This window comes from Rhamphochromis longiceps, linkage group LG5 (genome assembly GCF_057381845.1).
Source record: "Rhamphochromis longiceps isolate RC_006_pf linkage group LG5, R_longiceps_female_GT1.1, whole genome shotgun sequence".
NCBI classification, from domain to species: domain Eukaryota; kingdom Metazoa; phylum Chordata; class Actinopteri; order Cichliformes; family Cichlidae; genus Rhamphochromis; species Rhamphochromis longiceps.
This window is the reverse complement of record NC_140561.1, coordinates 28776006-28797676: the sequence shown is the minus strand read 5'-3', so window position 1 is coordinate 28797676 and position 21671 is coordinate 28776006. Positions and strand designations below refer to the sequence as shown.

At 39.1% G+C, this 21671-nt stretch overlaps 3 protein-coding genes across 3 annotated transcripts; all 3 read left to right on the top strand.

The window, feature by feature from the left end:
- Window positions 1-1834: 1834 nt before the first annotated feature.
- Window positions 1835-12878, top strand: LOC146670272 (rano class II histocompatibility antigen, A beta chain-like). The gene is made up of 4 exons (XM_085407995.1): window positions 1835-1886; window positions 6658-6948; window positions 7681-7959; window positions 11983-12878. The coding sequence occupies exons 1-4, from the start codon at window positions 1835-1837 to the stop codon at window positions 12120-12122; spliced, it is 762 nt and encodes a 253-aa protein (XP_085264121.1). The 3' UTR covers window positions 12123-12878.
- A 1420-nt stretch (window positions 12879-14298) lies between these two features.
- On the top strand, window positions 14299-17205 carry LOC146670271 (rano class II histocompatibility antigen, A beta chain-like). The gene is made up of 4 exons (XM_085407994.1): window positions 14299-14353; window positions 15634-15924; window positions 16452-16730; window positions 16858-17205. Exons 1-4 carry the CDS (start codon window positions 14299-14301, stop codon window positions 16995-16997), a joined length of 765 nt encoding a protein of 254 aa, XP_085264120.1. The 3' UTR covers window positions 16998-17205.
- A 3205-nt stretch (window positions 17206-20410) lies between these two features.
- LOC146670270 (ciliary microtubule inner protein 1-like) lies at window positions 20411-21671 on the top strand. The gene is made up of 4 exons (XM_085408061.1): window positions 20411-20488; window positions 20762-20843; window positions 21364-21462; window positions 21537-21671. The coding sequence occupies exons 1-4, from the start codon at window positions 20430-20432 to the stop codon at window positions 21669-21671; spliced, it is 375 nt and encodes a 124-aa protein (XP_085264187.1). The 5' UTR covers window positions 20411-20429.

Sequence of the window (21671 nt, the reverse complement as noted above, 5' to 3'; positions counted from 1 at the left end):
CAAAGTCAGAATCCAAAAACTGAGCCCTGGTGCATAAAGCGCAAAAGAGAGAGCTAAAACCATGAGATAAATAAAAAGTTGGTCTTACTTTTTGAAAGGTCAGCAGTGACATCTGGTGGCCTTAAATAGGAGTTGCGCATTTTAAGAGAATCACTGGTTTTAATCCATGGATAAAAGGAGGCTTGCATAACTTACAAAAAGAGTCATTTCTTCAGAACACTAGGCCTAAATAAAGTCACTACCTCATATCACAGATTTACTCATTGTTTTCCAATAGATCAATATCTCTGTTTTCAGTGAGTATGAATTTCATTTGTAGACCTATAGACCTGTTATTGTATCCAAAAACTGCAGAAAAATCATTTGCACCATTTGTTTCTGCTCTGCTCAAGCAGAGATCTAATACAGAGACTAACCAGACATGTACCTCAGAGCAGGTGGATATTGAGGGAACTTTTATTTGACTTTTTATGGGGATGAATCTTCTATTGGGGATGAAAACAGAAGCCATTTATATGGATACACCGTAATAAAATGGGAATGGTTGGTGATATTAAAGTCCTGTTTATGGCACATTAGTATATGTGAGGGGGCAAACTCCTCAAGATGTCTGGTGACCATGGTGGCCATTTAGAAGTCGGCCATCTTGGATACAACTTTTGTTTTTTCAATAGGATGAGGGCCATGTGACACATAAAACTTATTGGTAATGTCACAAGAAAAACAATGGTGTGCTTGGTTTCTCCCGTACTCCATATTATCCATTGTTGATCTACACGTCTCTTGCTCTCACCAATGTCACGACACACACAAGTGCCATAAGACACTCTCACAAACAAAATCACGGTTTTGTAATGCAGTAATGCAGCATGCTTATGGGAAAGTAACATTAATCTAATTACTTTTTTTGCAACAGTAATCTCTTACTTTACACGTTACTTGAAAAAGGTAATCGGATCACAGTAACACGTTACTTTTAACCCGTTACTGCCCATCTTTGCAGGTAAGCATCCTTAATTTTTCTACAGAATGTAGTTTTCTTTAGATTTTACCTTTTCCAGAAATCCATATATCTCATACATCACCAGAAATACATTCTAGAAACTACCAGAGACGGGAAACTGGAGCACCAACAGCAGTTAAACATGAGTTGAATTTAGGGTAATTATCAATACAGGAATGACAACAATCTACTGGAAAGCCAGTCCTTAAATCCACAGTGCTAGTGAGAAGATGAGCGACAGGCGTGGCAGCTAACCCGAGGATGTTGCAGGAGCCAAGAGGAGGCGAGACACACTTCTGCCCACTTCCCACTTCTCAGAGAGAAAAAGAGGAAGTCTTTCTTTCAGCTTGACAGCTGTTGCTTTCACATTCTTGTTAGTGTTAATTACAGCTGCTGTGAGAAGTCAAACTGTTTTTCATGATCTGGATTTTTTTTTCACTTGTTCATTATGAGTTTATGATCATGAGTGAGTGACTGTTTGAGGTCAACAAAGAATCCCTGTGAGTGTCTAAACGCAACGTTACAGTTTATAGCAGGTATAAATAGAAAACAAAAATAAATGCACAGACATTTTAAAAAGGGCTCTTTACATTTATTTTCCTCAGCCGGTTGTTTCATTTGTGAAAGTTTTTTAAAACGCTTTTACCGTTGCAAATCGTCGGTGTATAAACAGATTTTAAGGAGAAATGCCTGGAATACTAGATAATGAAACAGCACCAGGTTCAGAGTGAACTGAAAGTGTAAGTGTATCTGAAAGGAAAGAGTCGTTCTCAAACGCCACAGCGGTTGGTTTAAAAACCAGCAACAGGGGTGCCTCATTCTGGTTTCAGCATGACCCGCTTCAAGTACTTGCTTCTGTGTTTCTTCTCTTTATTTATGGTTGGTGAGTACTTTTGCTATTTACATGAAGCACATTTTCAAAGGTTACTATATACTACGGGGTATAGTATATAGTACAAGGTTATGACTGTACTGCACTTTATATGCTAACCTTAATATGACCACAAGGTCCAGTGTTTACACAGTGCTGGTGTACATGCTGTACTTTGTGCCATACGTCTTTTACGTTAACATAGTGGATTTATTTGAATGGAAGCAGACTATAAATTTCAGTTGTGTGGCTCTGTGATCACAAACCTTGTTATCACGATTCGTAACACCAGCGCAAGACAACATTTCTGCTCAGGTCAAGTTCCCCATTTAGATGTTTGAATTTGGGGAAATGAAACAATCTAAAGCTAAATCGAATTGACTCTAGTCTAAGTAAATACATCAACTTTTATACACTGGCCACAAGATTTTTACATGAAGTCTCATTGGTGTGCAGTGTTTTCTTCAGTAATGTTGTCAAAACGCAGTTTGAAAAACTTTAGTTTTAGGTTTAGCACGTATAATGTTTCAGATTGATTTAGCTAATGCTACATTCACATCAGTAACCTCACATGTTCTGTCTATTTTCCTCTACGCAACATTAACCAATTATGTCCTTCTCTTTCCACCCAGTCTGCGTCCATTCTTGTCCATAGTCTCGTTACCTCCCGCCTTGACTATTGTAATTCTCTCTTGCATGGTCTCCCCCAAAAATCCCTCCATAAGCTTTAACTGGTTCAAAACTGCTGTCAGAATCCCTTTCTACCAGCACATCACCCAAATCCTTCAGGAACTTCATTGGCTCCCTGTAAAATTCCCAATAGTGTACAAGCTTCTTCTGCTCTCCTTCAAGGCCCTTCATAACTTTGCTCCTTCTTACCTTTCTGACCTCTTAAGCACTACTTCTTCTAGTTCACATTTCTGTATAGCTGCATATCTCATATTTCTGTATAGTTTTTTTTATTTCATATTCTGTATAGTTTTTCATATTTATATCCTGTTCATAGCCTGTACATAGCTTGTACTCACTACAGCCTGTACATACTTATAGTTATAGCATATTCATAACATACTTCATACCGTGTGCATTATAACATACCTTAATAGACCCATTTCTGTAATATACTCACATATCTATATTATTGCTAATATATATTTGTAATATATCTATATCATGGCTAAAGCACTTCTGGATGGATGCAAACTGCATTTCGTTGCCTTGTACCTGTGACATGTGCAGTGACAATAAAGTTGAATTCTATTCTATTCTATTCTATTCTATTCTTCTGCCCACTCACTTCGATCTTCTTCTTCTTCTATCTAGCTGGCTTTGCCTTCTTTATGTATTTCAGGGCTATGCGAAGCAGAGCTTTCAGCTGCTCTGCCTGTGGAACTTTCTACCCCCAGATTAAAGAAACATTGGTTCTCTCCCCCATTTTAAATCTCAACTCAAAACCTGAATCAAGATTTAAAATGTGGGAGAGAACCCAAAAATCTGTTCATATCTGCACATTCACCGTGAACTTATTGTTTATTTGATCTTGTGTTTAATTTCATTTATTTTCTTATTGTTCTTCATTTTGTCATTGTTCTATGTGTTTTATTCTATTGTTAAGTGTCCTTAGGTGTCTTGAAAGGTGCTTTTGAATAAAATTAATTATTATTATTACTATTATTACTATTAAAAAGAAGCTTCGCAGTTCACACATTTTGCAAAGCCACACAGAAGGCCAAATCTGACACTTTGTGTTGTCTGTAGCAAAGTCAGGGCTGATTGACTGGCTTTCCTGTTCTTATCTACAGGAATTCATAAAATGAAGAAACAGATACCGTCACATTGGACATTATGTTTACACAAAAGAAGTTTCTTTTTTTTTTTTTTTTTTTTTTTTTTCTAAATGACATCAGAAACAGCAGTATGCGACATTACGTGATGGCAGAGCTTCAGTTCATCCTTTGTCATTTTTTTTTTTTTTTTTAATAAATAGGACAGGGGGAATGAATGAGAGAGAGAGGGGGAGAGAAAGAAAGAAAACCAAAGGGGAGAAGAGACGGTGAGAAGGGGGGGGAAGAGAGAGAAAAAAAAAAAACTCCTGGGTCACCTGTATGGAGATAAAAAAAACAAACAAACAAACAAACAAAAACAAACAGAGGAGACAGCAAACAACAAAGAGCAACATAATAATAGAGAAAACAAAGCACCATCACAATAAACTAGCTAGTCATAGATATCAGTATTTACTAAGTAATAAACGATATTGTGCAGCACGCAAGATAGACAGCGCACAGTGTGCTTTGAGGCAGCAGCCAAGAAAGCTTTAGTCCGCGTCTGTGAATACCCATGTGTGCATACCTGTGTGGATCAGCATGCTTGCATTCCAAAGGTTTCTCCATGTAATGATCTGCTAGGGAGTGTGGGGGGGCCACAGCCCCGTCCTCCAGGGTGTGAAGCGGGTATGGAGGAGATCAAAACTCGAGACATCCAGAGGCCCCCAGAACACAAGAGACCATGGAAGACCAACAGAGGGGCAGCCGCGCCACTGTTCCAGTAAGAGCTGAGGAGAGTCCCAGATGAGGGCTCGCCCAGCAGCCGCGGAGCAGAAGTCAGGGGGAGTTGCAGTGACGCGCCCGTGAGCTCCGCCGGCCCCCAGCTGCGCCTGAGTGACCGAGCCCTAGGCCGAGAGGCCGGGGGCACCCCACCTCCAAAGGGGCCCGAGCGAGCCCCAGGCCCCAGGCCCCGACAAGCGGCCGCCAAGGAGTGAGCCGGTGTGCACCCGGACGCCCACCCCCAGACACAAAGAACCACCAACACACCGACACCTGAGGGAGTCCGCCACCGGCAGGGGAAGTGGTGGTGGGTGGAGATAGGCCTCCAAACCTTGGAGGGCCTGAGGTGTCCCCAGAGAGGTGGCGTCTGATACCCAACCTGACATATAGACACAGACATACAGGCACACACAGACACAAACATCCATTCCCACCCTCATGCTCTCATATGCACTCACTCCACACTCAACCAACGTGGAGACAGACATAAAGAGACGCTGTACACACAATCACACTCCCCAAGCGTACTCTACAAACCGGGTCTAGGTACCCTTGCCCCTGGAGGGGGGAATTGCACCCAGACCCAGGTGGTGTTACCCTTTTCCCTGCGGTGGGGAGAGGCAGACCACCCCGACTCCGCAGCAGCAGGGAGGCCCCACACCCCAGACCGCAGTCGGACGGCCAACTCCTCCTACTAGCCCTCCCGCTCCAGCAGGCCGCAGAGAATGGGGGTGGGAGAAGACTCCAAACCTCCCTCCACCCGCTCATTGTAGTGTTGATGCATATGTGTTCTAAGGTGCAATTAAAACCCAGGAGGGCATGGAGCTACCTGCCAAGGAGCAGCAGGTAAGCACATAGTCCCTCCTGCTAACCCTCAATGACTAAGTGTATTTAAAATTGAGAGGTGGGCAACGACGTCAGGGGTGAGGTATACACCCTGATGGTGATTTGGACTCCGTGATTGTGCCCACCCCCAAGATCCTATATGTATGTGTAATGAGAGTGTGAATAATGTGAATGTCTAAGTTGTGGGATAAAATTGAGGCAGAGGCAGCCAGAAGGGGACGGGGGGGGGGGGGGGGGGGGGGGTAGCCTCCTCTGCACCCTGGTGACATACCCCCACTCCAAGGCCCTGCATGTGTGGGTGGTTGTGGAGGAGCGGGAAGAGGGAGGCGGAGGAGCGGGAAGAGGGAGGCTAAAGAAGTTTCAATGTGAACATTTTCAAAATGATCAAGTGACTCCGCCTGCAAATTCAAAACTCATTCATTACCAGAGAGCTATGGCATTATTTTTGTGCCACTATTCTGAGCGCAAGTAAAAAAAAAATTGCAGGTGCAAGTGTTGCATTTTGAGGAGAATTTTAATTTGAGCGACGAAAAGCTAAATTTGAGTGAACAAAAATCATTGCTGGGTGCAAAAAATGTATTTCAGTGTTTGCTATTATCCACACACACACACACAATAGCAGCCTCTCTCGCTCAGTTTTTGCATTTGCGCTTGCTTGCAATGTGTTGCTCGCGCTCTCAACATTTCTGCCCATGCGCGTTCAGCTCTTTCTGTACACCGTTATATTTGTGCCACAAAACCAGCCAATCACAGACTTGGATGCAAAAAAAAAAATCTGATTGGCTGTTCTTGTCTCCAATCAGCTCGAAATGACGAAATGCAATATCCCAGAATCCATTTCGTCCAAAACTCAAACGAGGCAGTGGCGGAGTTTGAAATATTTCTCTTTCTGGGTCACAAAATAAACTGAATTCATTCCGCACGCAGCAATGAATTTTGTTCACTCAGCTTTTCTTTGCTCAAAATAAATTTCTCCTCAAAATGCAACACTTGCACCTGCATTTTTTTTTTTTACGTGCGCTCAGAATAGTGGCACAAAAATAACGCCATAGAGAGCGAGCTTTAGTTCCTTTTATACTGGCAAAAAAAATCTAAATTTGATTGATGAAAATACTACATTGAACAGAGTGTGACCTGGATTTACTTGTCCAACCCAGTGGGACAATACCTGAGCAAATGAGTGAAAAGCAACTTTTGAATCTGCTTTTCAAGAGCACAGCTGCACAAGCTCCCTGCTGAAAGGAGGCCTTATCTTTTCTACATGTGAGGAAGCACTCTTTTGGCTGGAAGCTTTGCTGAGGGTTGAACTACTCTGAGCTTGAAAGTGCAATTAAGGCACAGAAAGACAAATCGGTGTCAATTTTTGATTAACCTTTTCTTTTCCTTTTTAGATTGCTCCATTAATGAAGATGGCTACTTCATGTTTGCTGATTTTTGGTGTGCTGTGCACTCCAGAGACCCGAAGACAGTGGAGTATCTGATCGACTGGTATTTTAACAAAGAGTTTACGATGCAGTACAACAGCACAGTCGGCAAGTGGACGGGCCTCACTCCAGCTGGATTAATCACAGCATCTCGGTTTAATGAAGACAGCGCTGACATTCTGCAGAGAAAAGTGGAGAAACAGCTGATATGTGTCGATAATGTTGATGTAGTATTCAACATAACTGTGGAAAACATGGGTGAATATTCAAATACTAGATGTATGCGTTGCTATCAGTAGAGAGAATATTATATATATAAAATACTAACATTTTCTTCCAAATACAAAAAAAATCATGCAATGTGTTACAGTGTTTAATGACAGGAATTATAATGATAAAGAACTAAACCAAAACACTTGGACAATCTTAAACCTTCCTTTTTTGAAATGACCTTTTCTTTAGTATAGGAAGTAAACATATTACTCCTTCCTGTATTTAAAAGGGCTAAATTACCAAACAAATGATCCCAAATTACAGTGCAAGGATCCATTTATGTAGTTTATCATCTTAAAGCAGCAGAACAAATATGGGTGTAATAACCCTCCTATTTTACAATCATTATTGTAACAGTAATACAGCAATTATACTCTAACATTTCAATTGAAGAGCAAAACCCCAAACCGTGAACAGGACTATAAATGATAGCACGAGCCTAAAACTAAACACTTCCATTAGTACTTTATGATTTGCTTGGCCGTGATTCTCCCTTAATACCTTTATTTCAAGTACCTGATAAAAATGTTCAATTTTTCTTTTTTTGCATTTAAAAAAAGAATTAAGTGCATTTTCAAAGACTATTGTTTTAGATTTAATTGTTTCATGACAATTTTGAATTATATCAAACCAGGCATCACATTGCAACATTGTAAGAATCATTGGTTTACAGAATGATGAATTTCATCATTAAAGCTGTTGACCTTCTGATTTCAGCTGCACCCAGCATGACTCTCCAGGAGGGAGACCACACTTCCAGCCATAACACAATACTCGTGTGCAGCATTTATGACTTCTACCCCGAACACATCCTTGTGACTTGGTACCTGAACGGTCAGGAAGTGACTGAGGGTGTGACCATAAGTGAAGTGATGACAAATGGAGACTGTACCTATCAGGTTCACTCTTATCTGGAGTGCACACCTATCCCCGAGGACAGAGTCACCTGTACGGTAGAGCATGTTAGCCTAAAGGAGCCCAAGAGTTCTTACTGGGGTGAGGACAGACAAGATCATTTTAGTCAAAATGCTGTTGATAAATTCAATCATTCTGCACATTAATAGTGTTCTTTTATATATATATATATATATATATATATATATATATATATATATATATATATATATATATATATATATATATATATATATATATATTAGGGGTGCAACGATACACAAAATTCACGGTTCGGTTCGGTTCGATACTTTGGTGTCACGGTTCGATATTTTTTCGATACAAAAAAAATGTTCATGCCTTTTTAATTTGTCATTTATTAAAATTGTAAATATATATTTTAACACAAAAGTACAGTTTTTAAATTTAACCCTAACCCTTGTGCGTGTTGTTTTTTAGCTCGTCATATTGCAGCCACAGAAATTCTTTTGTCCATGAAACCATAAAGCTGCACTTTCTTTTTCCCTTATAGTCTGATTTGTCATAACTTCTCCGTTTTGTGGTAAGCTTTTCTTTGGCTGTCACTTCTTCACCCTGACCTGTCTTATTTGGCTCAGCAGAACTAAAATATATATCTGTCTGTGAAGGTTCTCAATCATCCAGGTCATCGTAGTCAAATATAAATCCTGCCGCACTCACATAAGCTCAGCGATTCTCTGCGCGATCAACCTCTCACATGTTTAAGCTGCGGGAGATTTCACTTGTCATGTTTGCATAGTAAGCTAACAATTAATAAGACGATGTCAGAGGAATTGGTGCACAAATTATCATCACTCACAGATCAGTGCTGTCGCTCTCTATACACAGTTCGCGCGATTGCAAAGTGAAAGCAAAAAAACAAGCGCAAATTCAAACACGACTTCAATATGTCACATATTGACAGTGGCTCACCGATGCCAATGACATAATTACCCAGCTACATTTCTGAAAGAATGCAAAAGCATTGACATATATTTTTCCTTCCTACAATAGCCCGACAGGCAGGGCAGAGATAGCCCCGGGACGTCGGGCTAGCGATATTGCGAGCCCTGTATCTGATTGAGGAATCACTCATCTTTGGAAAAGAGAGTTTATTACAGAGAAATGGCTCTTTCCAAAATAAAAGCTATACTATCCGCTTCTTCTGGGCTATATTCTCAGCAGCATAAGGAGAATCATGTGCTAACAGCTGTCTAAATGACTCGGCTAAAGTTAGTAGCATGCTTGTTGTTTTTGTCTTTGCACTAGGATGATGTCGGCGTAAATGTGCAGTCATATTCGTTGTGTTCCCACTAGTGCTTTCAGGTTAATCTCGTTGAAATGACCTTAACGCCACAACACGGCAAATCTCCGTTAACGAGCTACCGCCGATCGCTCCGTGCATGGGGCTAGACAGCAAACACGTTAACGAGCTAACTGCGCTAATACACTAGTTCACACCAATGTAATTGAGCATTGCATGGCACATCCAACATACTGTTTTACTTTAGTCCATGACTCGCTTACCTTCAGGGTCATACGTCACATGAAAACCAAAATAATTCCAAACGCCAGATCTGAATGAGGTTCAATTTGCCTGTTGCAAGTAGAGCTTAACTTCTGTCTCGCTAGCTTGCCCTGCGCTCTTCCTTCTGACTATGCTGTCTGTGTTGAGCGCTCAGTGGATCTGCGCTCGACAGTGCAGCCTAGGCGGAGTAGTCGAACACAGATTCACTGAGCGCTCAACACAGACAGCATCGTCAGAAGGAAAATTGATAAAATGATAAAATAAATTACAAATGTTGTATTGTTCGATACATATGCGTACCGAACCGAAAGCACTGTATCGAACGGTTCAATATGGATACGAATATCGTTGCACCCCTAATATATATATATATATATATTAGGGGTGCAACGATATTCGAACAATACAATTTTTTTCAAATTTTTTTTTTTTTCAATTTTTTTTTTTTTTTTTTTTGTGTCCCGTTTGGATCTATAGCCATCAGAATTGTTGTCTTGAGGCCAAGAAAGATGCCAAGAGGATTTATTTTAAGTGGATCATCATATTGGTCCATTTGATTGACCTTTATTATAATTATGAATTTATTTTATTTTCAGTTGCAAACGGGACAGACATGACTGTGGGATAGGACAGGGGGAAAGAATGAAAGAAAGAGGGGGAGAGAAAGAAAGAAAAACAAAGGGGAGAAAAAAGAAAGAACAATACAAAATTTGTAATTTATTTTATCAACTTTCCTTCTGACGATGCTGTCTGTGTTGAGCGCTCAGTGAATCTGCATTTGACTACTCCGCCTAGGCTCGAGAGTGCAGCCTAGGCGGAGTAGTCGAACGCAGATTCACTGAGCACTCAACACAGACAGCATGGTCAGAAGGAAGAGCGCAGGGCAAGCTAGCGAGACAGAAGTGGACCTCCCCACCCTCATTCAGATCTGGCGTTTGGAATTATTTTGGTTTTCATGTGACGTATGACCCTGAAGGTAAGCGAGTCATGGACTAAAGTAAAACAGTATGTTGGATGTGCCATGCAATGCTTAATTACATTGGTGTGAACTAGTGTGTTAGCGCAGTTAGCTCGTTAACGTGTTGGCCGTCTAGCCCCTCTGTATAGGGTAGCTCGTTAACGGAGATTTGCCGTGTTGTGGCATTAAGGTTATTTCAACGAGATTAACCTGAAAGCACTAGTGGGAACACAACGAATATGACTGCACATTTACACCGATATCATCCTAGTGCAAAGACAAAAACAACAAGCATGCATGCTACAAACTTTAGCCGAGTCATTTAGACACCTGTTAGCACAGGATTCTCCTTATGGAGACCTGATATGTTTAATATGCTGCTGAGAATATAGCCCAGAAGAAGCGGATAGTATAGCTTTTATTTTGGAAAGAGACATTTCTCTGTAATAAACTCTCTTTTCCAAAGATGAGTGATTCCTCAATCAGATACAGGGCTCGCAATATCGCTAGCCCGACGTCCCGGAGCTAGCGATTTTTTCAGTCGGGCTACCAAAATCTATCTCTTCCCTGCCCGTCGGGCTATTGTAGGAAAAATATATGTCAATGCTTTTGCATTCTTTCAGAAATGTAGCTGGGTAATTATGTCATTGGCATCGGTGAGCCACTGTCAATATGTGACATATTGAAGTTGCGTTTGAATTTGCGCTTGTTTTTTTGCTTTCACTTTGCAATCGTGCGAACTGTGTATAGAGAGCGACAGCACTGATCTGTGAGTGATGATAATTTGTGCACCAATTCCTCTGACATCGTCTTATTAATCGTTAGCTTACTATGCAAACATGACAAGTGAAATCTCCCGCAGCAAGCTTAAACATGTGAGAGGTTGATCGCGCAGAGAATCGCTGAGCTTATGTGAGTGAGCGTGTAAAAGCATTTCAGTTCTGCTGAGCCAAATAAGACAGGTCAGGGTGAAGAAGTGACAGCCAAAGAAAAGCTTACCACAAAACGGAGAAGTTATGACAAATCAGACTATAAGGCAAAAAGAAAGTGCAGCTTTATGGTTTCATGGACAAAAGAATTTCTGTGGCTGCAATATGACGAGCTATATAACCAGGGCTGCACATAAGTGGTCCGCAGGTGCGCATTCGCTGTCAAAATAAAAAACACACACAAGGGTTAGGGTTAAATTTAAAAACTGTACTTTTGAGTTAAAATATATATTTATAATTTTAATAAATGACAAATTAAAAATGCATGAACATTTTTTTGTATCGAAAAAATATCGAACCGTGACACCAAAGTATCGAACCGAACCGTGAATTTTGTGTATCGTTGCACCCCTAATATATATATATATATATATATATATATATATATATATATATATATATATATGTATATATATATATATATATATATATGTATATATATATGTATATATATATATATGTATATATATATATATATATATATATGTATGTATATATATATATATATATATATATATATATATATATATATATATATATATATATATATATACACATACATACATACACACACATATATAAGCACTGTATTATCAATCATTATGAATATGTGTCCTGGTGTTTTGTTGCAGATTCTTCCTTGAAACAGTCCGACGGGAGTTTTCTAACTGGAGGAGTTTGTGCTTTGCTCTTGGGAGCATTAATTTTGTCTTTGGGGCTGATCTATTACAGAAGAAAATCCTCTGATCCAACATTTTTAAATACTCTATAAACTAAATCTACATATAATGATTTAAAAAAACAAAGAGAAAATTAAAATCTCGCCTTTTTTAACTTTATTACAGATATGTTGTTACAGAGTTTTTGTGGGTTTTTTTGTTTTGCTTTGTTTTTTTATTTCTTGTGTGCAGCGCTCTGATGCATTTTTAAGGGAAGTTAAAAAAAAATTAAAAAATAAAGTAAAGATATTATAAGTGATGTAAAAGTACCCTTACTACCCTTAATAGTTATATGTTATGAATTGAATTTTATTTTATTACACACTGAATGATTTTGTGTTATGTCTGTGAAGGTTCCCAGTCATACAGGTCATCGTAGTCAAAGGAGCTTGCAAAGAAAAGCGGCTGGACTTCTTTAAGTTGCTTGAAGACGTTTCACCTCTCATCCAAGAAGCTTCTTCAGTTCAGATTTTGTGTTATAAAATACACCCCAATTTAATCACTGTCCATTTACATTTTTTTCTTTGCAATTTGAACTTTCTGTGAAAAAATGTTATGTACAACTTTCAAAGCACAAGAACAGATCTCGTTGTTTGTTTCATTAGTGTTTTCCATGTAGCTTCACAAACACTGACATTATATCACATTTAAGAGTTGATTATAAATGCATTTGCAAGATGGGCATAGCTTCTGAGCCTGAAGTGTCTGAAAACTGCATTCTTTTTAATGGACAGTAGGGGGCAGTCCATCAGCACAGGAAAAAGAATGTAATTTTGTCTTCTTCAAAGATAAGACAGATGATTATTGCAATAAAAAACTGATTGCATATTTAGATGCCTGACTGTTTTAAAGTTGCAAGCAAAGGCATCACGGTGATGCTTTCACGTAGTTTTTCTTTTGTCAGAGACACCCCAAAATTGCATAGCGTATACTGAGTTTAAAGACTGATTAATTCAGAAAAATTACCTCCACAATATGAATGAATCAAATCAACCGTACACCTCTTTCATAGTGTCTTTATATATGTACTGATATGCAGTACATGACTATGATATGCACTGATATTCTTTTGTCGACTTCCTCACATACTACCACACGTTCCTCTTTTGTCACCCTATCACATGCTTTCTTGAGATCCCAAAGACACAATGCAGTTTTCCATTAACAATCTCCAAACAAACAGCAGTAGGTTCATTCTTTTTCCCATGAATCCATGTTGCTGTTTGTTTATTGGCAACTTCTCTCTTACCGGTAAGCTAGTTTCAACAATTCCTGCCCATATTTTCATTGGATGGGTGAAGAACTTAATGCATCAGTAGATACTACAGCTTTAGGCATATCATTTTTTGTTTGTTTGTTTCATCTGTACCACTAAACCTCTTCTCCACCACTAAACTTGGTGAAATTGTGTCGAACAATCTAGTTAACCACACTTTCATAGATCCATACCTCCACAGGTACATCCTACACTGTCTTTACTCCATCAAATCTCCTCTTCCTCTCATTTTATTCATTCATCAGCTCCTCAAAATACCCTTTTCACCAACTCAACATGTTTCTCACTTGCAGTCCCATCTCTATCCCTAATCACCCAAACCAGTCTGATCCAGCCACACTGATCCAAATGTGATTTAACAAAGATTTTACACCAAATGTCCTTCATGGCACAACCCTCCACTTGTATCCCAGTTTAGGACCACTTATAGGAATACACTGGCTCGTTTTTTGTGCTTTCTTCTTTTACCCCGACAACTGCTGCTTTCAAATTGTTGTTACTGGTGGTTACAATGTGGTGTGAGACGTCTGAATGTTTTTCATGAACTGGTTCATCATAAGTTTGTAGTCAATGACTGCCTGTAAAAAAAAAAACAAAAAAACAATCACCATGAATGCCTCATTACAATTTTTAGCAGATAAAACTAAAAAAATGAATTAAATGCATATGAATTTCACTTTTTTTTTAAATTCTTCAGTGCAATTCTTCAAAGTACTTCAGTGTATTGTTATACATTTTTAAGGTTGTTAAACTGCTTGCACTGTTACACAGTAATGTTTATTAAAACAATTTTAGGAGAAATGTCTGGAAAGAAATAGTGAACAGAACAAAATGTGGATCGGAGTGAACTGAAACTCTAAGTGTAGCTGAAAGAACAGACTCGCTCAAAAACTGCACACAGGCTGGTTTGTAATTGAATTCATGCCTCAGTCACGCCTCATTTTGGTTTCAACATGAACCGCTTCAGGTACCTGCTGCTGATATGTTTCCTCTCTCCACTTGTGGTGGGTGAGTAATTCTTTATTTTTATCTATAGATATCAAATCACATATACATTGTACGTCATTTTTAAGTGTTTTTCATTTCATGCAGTAGTAGTGACAGTTTCAACATCTGCACGGCCATTTGATAGATTTGTAAAATGTATAAACCTGTCCTTTAGCATTTTTGGATCACATTTAAAGGCATGCAATCAATAAGACTTTACACATATGCAGCTCTGAGGAACACATTAGTGCAGCATCAACGTAAAATAACTACGTGTTTAGCAGGTACAGTGTTTAAAACCCAAATTTTGATGGTAGTTCATTCAGTTATGGTGTATTTCAGTCTAAACCACTGGTGTCAAACTCACTGTCATTCACAAGGGACCAAATGCGATCTCTAATGGGCTGAATCTACAAAACAATTGCATGAAAACCCATTAAAATATTGTGCTTTTCCTTTTATCTTAAAAAATTTTATGAGTTTCAAAACACATAGAGGTCCGCTTAAGAAATATCAACAATGTGTCTCACGTTTTCCACATCCCATCATTATTCAGTATCCGAAGAAACTTTTTTGCACAGCTTCTTGGCTTAATAGTATTTCTTTGTTAGTGAGACGACTATGCAACTGACAGTGATTCAGGCCTCTCACTCAGACTGGGTTAAAAAATCATTGTCATGATGTGAAATGTTGCCGTTTCACACAAAGCTTCTCAGTACAAAGTGAAAAGTATATTTTATTTAAAAGTCCGGCTCAGGCAGTTACGTATGTTTTCTATGCCTTATTCAGATGCACACTGACAGACTTTTCCATAATTACCTTAAAGAGAAGCTGAATACAATGCCACTGTGTACAGGAATCTATAAAATGAGGAAACGGTCAGCCTCGTGATGTACGTTACATCAACATAAAGGGGTTTTGAGTGTGAAGATTTTCTAATTTCCTATTAAAACACAGAGGGAGCCTTGTTGTTGTTGTTGTTCTTATCAGACTTTCATTAATGAACATAATAAACTGAACAGAGTGTGACTTGGATTTAACCTGTTCTATCAAATGTGAGAATATCTGAGCACAGCAGCAAAAACCAGTTTTGAATCTCAGCTTTTCAAGGGCACAGATGCACCAGCTCACTGATAAGAAAGAGAACTTGTCTCTTCTTACAGGGAACACCACCCGGTTGATAACAGTTCAGATTTAAATACGAGGAAGCTGTTTTGGCTGGAAACTTTGTTGAGGGTTGGCTGAGCTTGAAAATCTTGATTGTAGTAAATTTCTACAGCACTTCTTTCTTTTCCTTTCAGATTGCTCTGTTGATGAAGACGGCTACTTCATGTTTGCTGACTTTTGCTGTGTTATGCACTCCAGAGACCCGAAGACAGTGGAGTATCTGATCGATTGGTATTTTAACAAAGAGTTTACGATGCAGTACAACAGCACAGTCGGCAAGTGGACGGGCCTCACTCCAGCTGGATTAATCACAGCATCTCAGTTTAATGAAGACAAATTTGATGTTGAGCAGAGAAAAGCAGAGAAACAACTGACTTGTGTCAATAATGTTGATGCAGTATTCAACGCAGTTCAGGAAAACATAGGTAAATATTCAAACACATTAAATTAGATAGTACTGTTAGTACTGGAAGTGCAGAGTTTTCTTCAAAATCTAATGGAAAAAATGTGACTTCTGACAGACAGTTTGCAAAATGTGCGCATCAACAAAGACCCTTCGAGCAGATAGTCCAGTTCATACAAGCCTGCAGAAACTTCCCGTACTTTCCGTTACAAGATCTCTCAGAGCAGGCACAACACCATTCACTTCCTCTTGCAAAGCTTTTCACAATAAAACAAGATAGTTGTACAATGAATGCTATATAATGCAAATGCTCTTTTAAGGAATTTCAAAACATTTTCTAAATACATTAACCATCATTATTTCATATGGATTATTACTATTTGATATGGATTTCAATGTTTTTAATATTTCAAAACATTTTAATAGATGATATTTTTAACCTGGTTACAACCAAATACGTTGATTAACTAAAATAAATAACCAGTTATTTATCGCTGGTTTACAGAATGATGAATTTCATCATTAAAGCTGTTGACCTTCTGATTTCAGCTGCACCCAGCATGACTCTCCAGGAGGGAGACCACACTTCCAGCCATGACACAATACTCGTGTGCAGCATTTATGACTTCTACCCCGAACACATCCTTGTGACTTGGTACCTGAATGGTCAGGAAGTGACTGAGGGTGTGACCATAAGTGAAGTGATGACAAATGGAGACTGTACCTATCAGGTTCACTCTTATCTGGAGTGCACACCTATCCCCAAGGACAGAGTCACCTGTACGGTAGAGCATGTTAGCCTAAAGGAGCCCAAGAGTTCTTACTGGGGTGAGGACAGACAAGATCATTTTAGTCATGTGCTGTTTGCATTTTTCTATAAATTCACAGAGTCCTTTTTTATTTAAGCACTGCATTATTAACAGTTATGAATATCTCTGTTGGTGTTTTGTTGCAGACTCTTGCTTGAGACCATCTGAAAGGAGTTATCTAGCTGGAGGAGTTTGTGCTTTGATCTTTGGAGCATTAACTTTGTCTTTGGGACTGATCTATTACAGGAGAAAAACCTCTGATCCAAACTTGTCTGGTTCTCTATAAACTAATCATCTTAAACTATAAACTATCATCTTTTAATAAATCATCTCTAATAGTTGTTACAAAACAAAATTAAATAACTCAACATAGAAGAAAACTTTGATAAGTATATTGTATATTTAAAAAGTAGCCTTGATCGATGAATCTTTAAAATTTTTACTTTATGTTTATGTAACATTACATTCAGTGACAGTTAATGTGACATAGTTAAATTCAGTTTTAATCACCATACAGCTGCATGTCACTTGTTTTATGTACGCAGCTACATAAAACAAGTGACACCATTACGGTCACTGTGAGCTTGCAATGTGAAAGTCACCTTGAAAAATTATGTCCAAATAGTTAAAGCTGTTAGGTAATTGTTCAGTAATGACTTTCTGACTTTGTGTAGTTAAATACACAGTTTAATTATTATTCTTTGCTGTATGAGCTTCTTGTTAAAAAGCTTCAGTGTATTTAATTGGTTCATATAAACCTTTGATTTGTTAGAATTTACCCCCATTAACCTATATTACACAATTACTTTAAAAGTTGTATAACACAGTTATGTTTATCCTTTATTGCACACAGATATGTGTTGCAGAATAGTTTGGGATTTAAACTGTGTGACAGCCAGTGGGCTGGCCTTGTGTTTTGGTTTTTCTGTTGCCTGTTTCTTGCAGGTAGGTGGAGCTGACCCAATTATAGACACAGCACACCTGAGAAGGCCAGTCCCAGCATATAAAGACATCTTGACTGAACCATGGGTGGCTGTCTCTCTTGGCCTGACACCCATCATGTTTATTTGAGGCTTCAGTTATGGCTGTTATATCATTTCAATTGTGTTTAAGTTTCTTCACCTTATTTTCATTAAATATATCTTACAGCCTTTAAAAGCCTGTGTGTGGTCTCCCACTTGCTTGGCACTTCCTTTGAACCGGGTTGTGACAACTGTTACATTCAGACACTAACAAATATGACAGGGAGAAGCCTCTTCTCTGAGGAGTTTGCGGGTGAGTGTCTGCCTGGACTGGTGGTGGCACCAGACGGTACAAAACTTTAAGGCCAGACCAAAGCATGTCTATAAATTCAGGTGTTTTGGAGTTCTCTCTCTTTCCCCCCTCTTTCACCCTTCTCTGAGTCTACAGGCCAGACACCAACCTAGAATGGTGATGTGAGAAGTGCCATCTCCTTTTAGGGAGACAGGAGGGTGCAGGAGATGAAACGTGACCTAAAGTTTTCCTCCAACTTTAAATCTGTCATGTTAACATTCTGTTTCTGTCACACAAAGTAAAAGTGTTTACTGCCTGGGTGTGGCAGCCTTTGTCTCTCGGAGCATTGTGGAGAGGCGGGGGTCCATGGCACCATGTAAAACTCATCTGAAATTCTAACCGATTGATAATAAATTGTGAAAATTTATAGTCTGAGCATATTTGTTTTCTCTCTTATAAAAATGAACATGGCAGATGTTAAAAACAGAGTTCAACCCTGAAAGTAAAAACAGCATTGATGTCAGTGCAGTTTTACAAACACTAATATGTAAAACGAAGAAGAAGAAGCAGCTAGTTTTAGCTGTTCCTTTTCACGAGTAATCACCACAGCAGGTATTTGATTTGGCAGAACTTTATGCCAGATGTCCTTGCTGGTGCACCCCTGAGATTGAGACTTCATTATTGATACAATTAAATGTCACTGGCTGGAGTAAGAAATATTATATTATTATATTATAAAGAAATATTATCGAAGCTCTGTTATCACTACTGTAAAAGATGGCCATTAGAGTTGTTTCCAGGTCTGAGGTCTTACCACTCATTTTAACCATTTTCCTCAAGTTTCTTATAAAGCCTAATAAAAACCAGCATGATAAAAAATTTGTATATTATGTGTGGTATCAGAAAGTCAACAAGCTTTGTGTACAGTTAGGGAACAGTTAAGGATAAGTTTGTAAACTGTGTGGGAATTTGAATTGTCAGAAGGCTTGTTAGTTTTTTAGTTGAGGCTAACTCCACAGTGATATAATGTTAAGGGATTAGTTTGTTGAACATGTTCATGATGATATGCTGCGTAGAGAGTTGAAACAGCGGATTCTTCAAACACCAGACATGTCCTTTATTACCCTTCAAGGTATTGCCCTTAGGTTAGCTGAGGCAAGCCCGCAGGGAAGGAAAACTAGGTCTCGAACCTAATCTTGTGATGACAACTGTCAGGTAGTACATGGAGTTAACATAAATACGCACGCATACCATGGATCCCATTATGAAGCATATTTCTGTCCATTTTTCACAGCCTTGTCAGACTGGAGAAACTCCCACACCTACCTCAATGAGGCACTTTTGTTTTCAGGCCAATGTCAAGCTAGTAGCTATATTTACACCCCCAGCTAAAAGGTATAGTGGTAATGTACAGATGTACATAGCCAGGTCATGGAAGGGGGGCTCTCGGTCCCTCTGGTGCAAAGAGTTGGGCATCTGGAAAGGGGTTTACAGACTTTTGGATACTGAGTCCTAAAGCCTTCCCCATTACACCACTACAGCACATTTAGAGTGCATCCCAGTTTTTCTACATGATAAAAAAGTCTGTTAGCATGACTCTTTGTATTTAAACTATAAGAGATAAATGGGTAAAAATTACAGAAAAGGTTTCTGGATGCTCAGACTGTCCTGTAATTATACAAACTGAAGGATTTTTAAAAAAATAATAATTTTTAAATAATTCATATGTATGTGTGTATATATATATATAGTACAGAGAGAAACACTTCAATTACACTATTATTTAATTACTTTGTTGTGGTATAAATGGCCATGGGGGCGGTCTTTATCAGCAGGAAAAGTTGTAAAACTTACAAAAATACAGTTATGTCCAATCCCCTTCTCCACATAGTCCAAAACTGCCCAGTGGACCAGATTGGATATTTTGCTGGGTAAATTCGGGGCCTTATGTTTGACACCTTTGCTCTAAACGTGACCTGCTCCCAACAAGTTATGTGTTCAGCATAAGTTACTTTAGTGATTAAGCCAGTTAAAACTTTCGTGACACAAAAAACGGTTACTTTAACTCCAACAGTAACTCACTAGCTTATTAATCTGGCTTCTTGGTAGACCCCTGGGGTCACTTTAGCTCTTTGCAAGAACAGCATTTTATTTGAGAATGTTAGCATGCTCATGTTAGGTACTTAGCAGCTTAACCTAGTATGATACTAAAAACGAAATTGTCTGAGCTTGCAGCAACCCTCCAAGGCTTCATCCATCCCACTGTCACCACGGTTACACACACACTCACACACAGCCGCACGCACACAGAGAAATCTGCAGAGGTATATGTGTCAGGGAAACCTGTCTCCATGACCACAGTAAACAGGCCTATCAGCAAGGCTTACACACAGATGAAACATTATCTGGACAGAGCGAAAGAAGCCACACAGTCTGACACACGAACACTCGCTGGTCAGGAGAGATGGCAGAGCCGCAGCGAACATCTGAACCCATCAACTATGTGCATCAGGATGAAATCTGGTAAATCATCACAGTATGTTATTTATGTTTGATTTTACTCAAATTTTATAAAAATATGTTCTTGCATATCTGCTGAGTTACTAGGAAGCTCTTCTTTGAGCAATGGCATGTAAAGCAGTCATCACTCTGACTGGAGTGAGACCTTCAGCTCTTTCTGGATTTGCAGACAGTGCTGAAACTGGAGGAACGACTTGTTTCTTTCCACTGGTGTATGATGCAGGGTACCACATATGATTAAAAAAAAACCCAAGCGTATTTGTATTTGTGTGTTAGGAAAGCGCATGTAAAGGCTGAGAAACACTCGGCTGAAGTTTGGCCTAACAAGTGGGGCTTCCTGTCTGAAGCCTACAAGGAGGTAAAGACAGCCACAGATAGCACCACTCGTTTTACTGAATGAAGGGTGACCAGTGGAGCACAGGACCTTTAACACTTGTCCACTGGTTAGGGTACAATCATAGATCCCCTTCTAGTCCACAACATGTGGAAAAGAACTGACAGAAATTCCAAGAAATACTCCCTCAAGTCAGACATCAGTTAAATGGACATCAAATAAAACTAAAGTAAAGGGGCCCCTCTCCTTTGGTGTCAGATTGCATTCTCTCATTAGGCTTTTTTTTTTTCAAGCTTGATTTCTCAGTCAGATCCATCTTTTAAAAACAAACACATACACACACACACACAAACACATAGCTTGAAATATCACGGAAAGGGGGGTGACTTTTTAGTGCCTATGTCTATCTTTTATATACAGTTAATTATTACAAACAGTCCCACAAATTACAAATCAAATGTTTAAATAAACACAACATTCATATTGTTTAAGGTCTCCGGATTCCACATATGTGGATCTAACTTCTCTCTTATGTGTATTTTAGTATGAGGTGGAAAGTGTGAAGCTGAAGAAGGCAGTCAAAGTGGAGCTTCCCCAGCACCTGACTACACAACCTCTGACCCCTCCAGAAAAATACATACATGTATGACCTGGCTATCTATCTGTTTATCTGTCTTTCTCATGTATCTGACAGGTTTTGGGTTTTTTTCCCTTCAGGTTAGCCCCTCACCTCCTGTTCCTCAGACAACTCAGGGCATGATTGGTTGGCGTTCAGGTCACTCACATCTCCAGCTGGAAAAGTACAACACAGTGCGTCATAGGAGGCGTAGTTTTTTGAAGGATTTGGGCTGA

Bases quoted from the DNA above. Each gene is read 5' to 3' on its own strand.
- LOC146670272 (XM_085407995.1), top strand. From the start codon at position 1,835: ATGACCCGCTTCAAGTACTTGCTTCTGTGTTTCTTCTCTTTATTTATG. The intron at 1,887-6,657 runs GTGAGTACTTTT...TTTCCTTTTTAG, and splicing joins CTTCTCTTTATTTATGGTTG to ATTGCTCCATTAATGAAGAT. The intron at 7,960-11,982 runs GTGAGGACAGAC...GTTTTGTTGCAG, and splicing joins GCCCAAGAGTTCTTACTGGG to ATTCTTCCTTGAAACAGTCC.
- LOC146670271 (XM_085407994.1), top strand. From the start codon at position 14,299: ATGAACCGCTTCAGGTACCTGCTGCTGATATGTTTCCTCTCTCCACTT. The intron at 15,925-16,451 runs GTAAATATTCAA...TTCTGATTTCAG, and splicing joins CGCAGTTCAGGAAAACATAG to CTGCACCCAGCATGACTCTC. The intron at 16,731-16,857 runs GTGAGGACAGAC...GTTTTGTTGCAG, and splicing joins GCCCAAGAGTTCTTACTGGG to ACTCTTGCTTGAGACCATCT.
- LOC146670270 (XM_085408061.1), top strand. From the start codon at position 20,430: ATGGCAGAGCCGCAGCGAACATCTGAACCCATCAACTATGTGCATCAG. The intron at 20,844-21,363 runs GTAAAGACAGCC...TGTGTATTTTAG, and splicing joins TGTCTGAAGCCTACAAGGAG to TATGAGGTGGAAAGTGTGAA. The intron at 21,463-21,536 runs GTATGACCTGGC...TTTTCCCTTCAG, and splicing joins CTCCAGAAAAATACATACAT to GTTAGCCCCTCACCTCCTGT.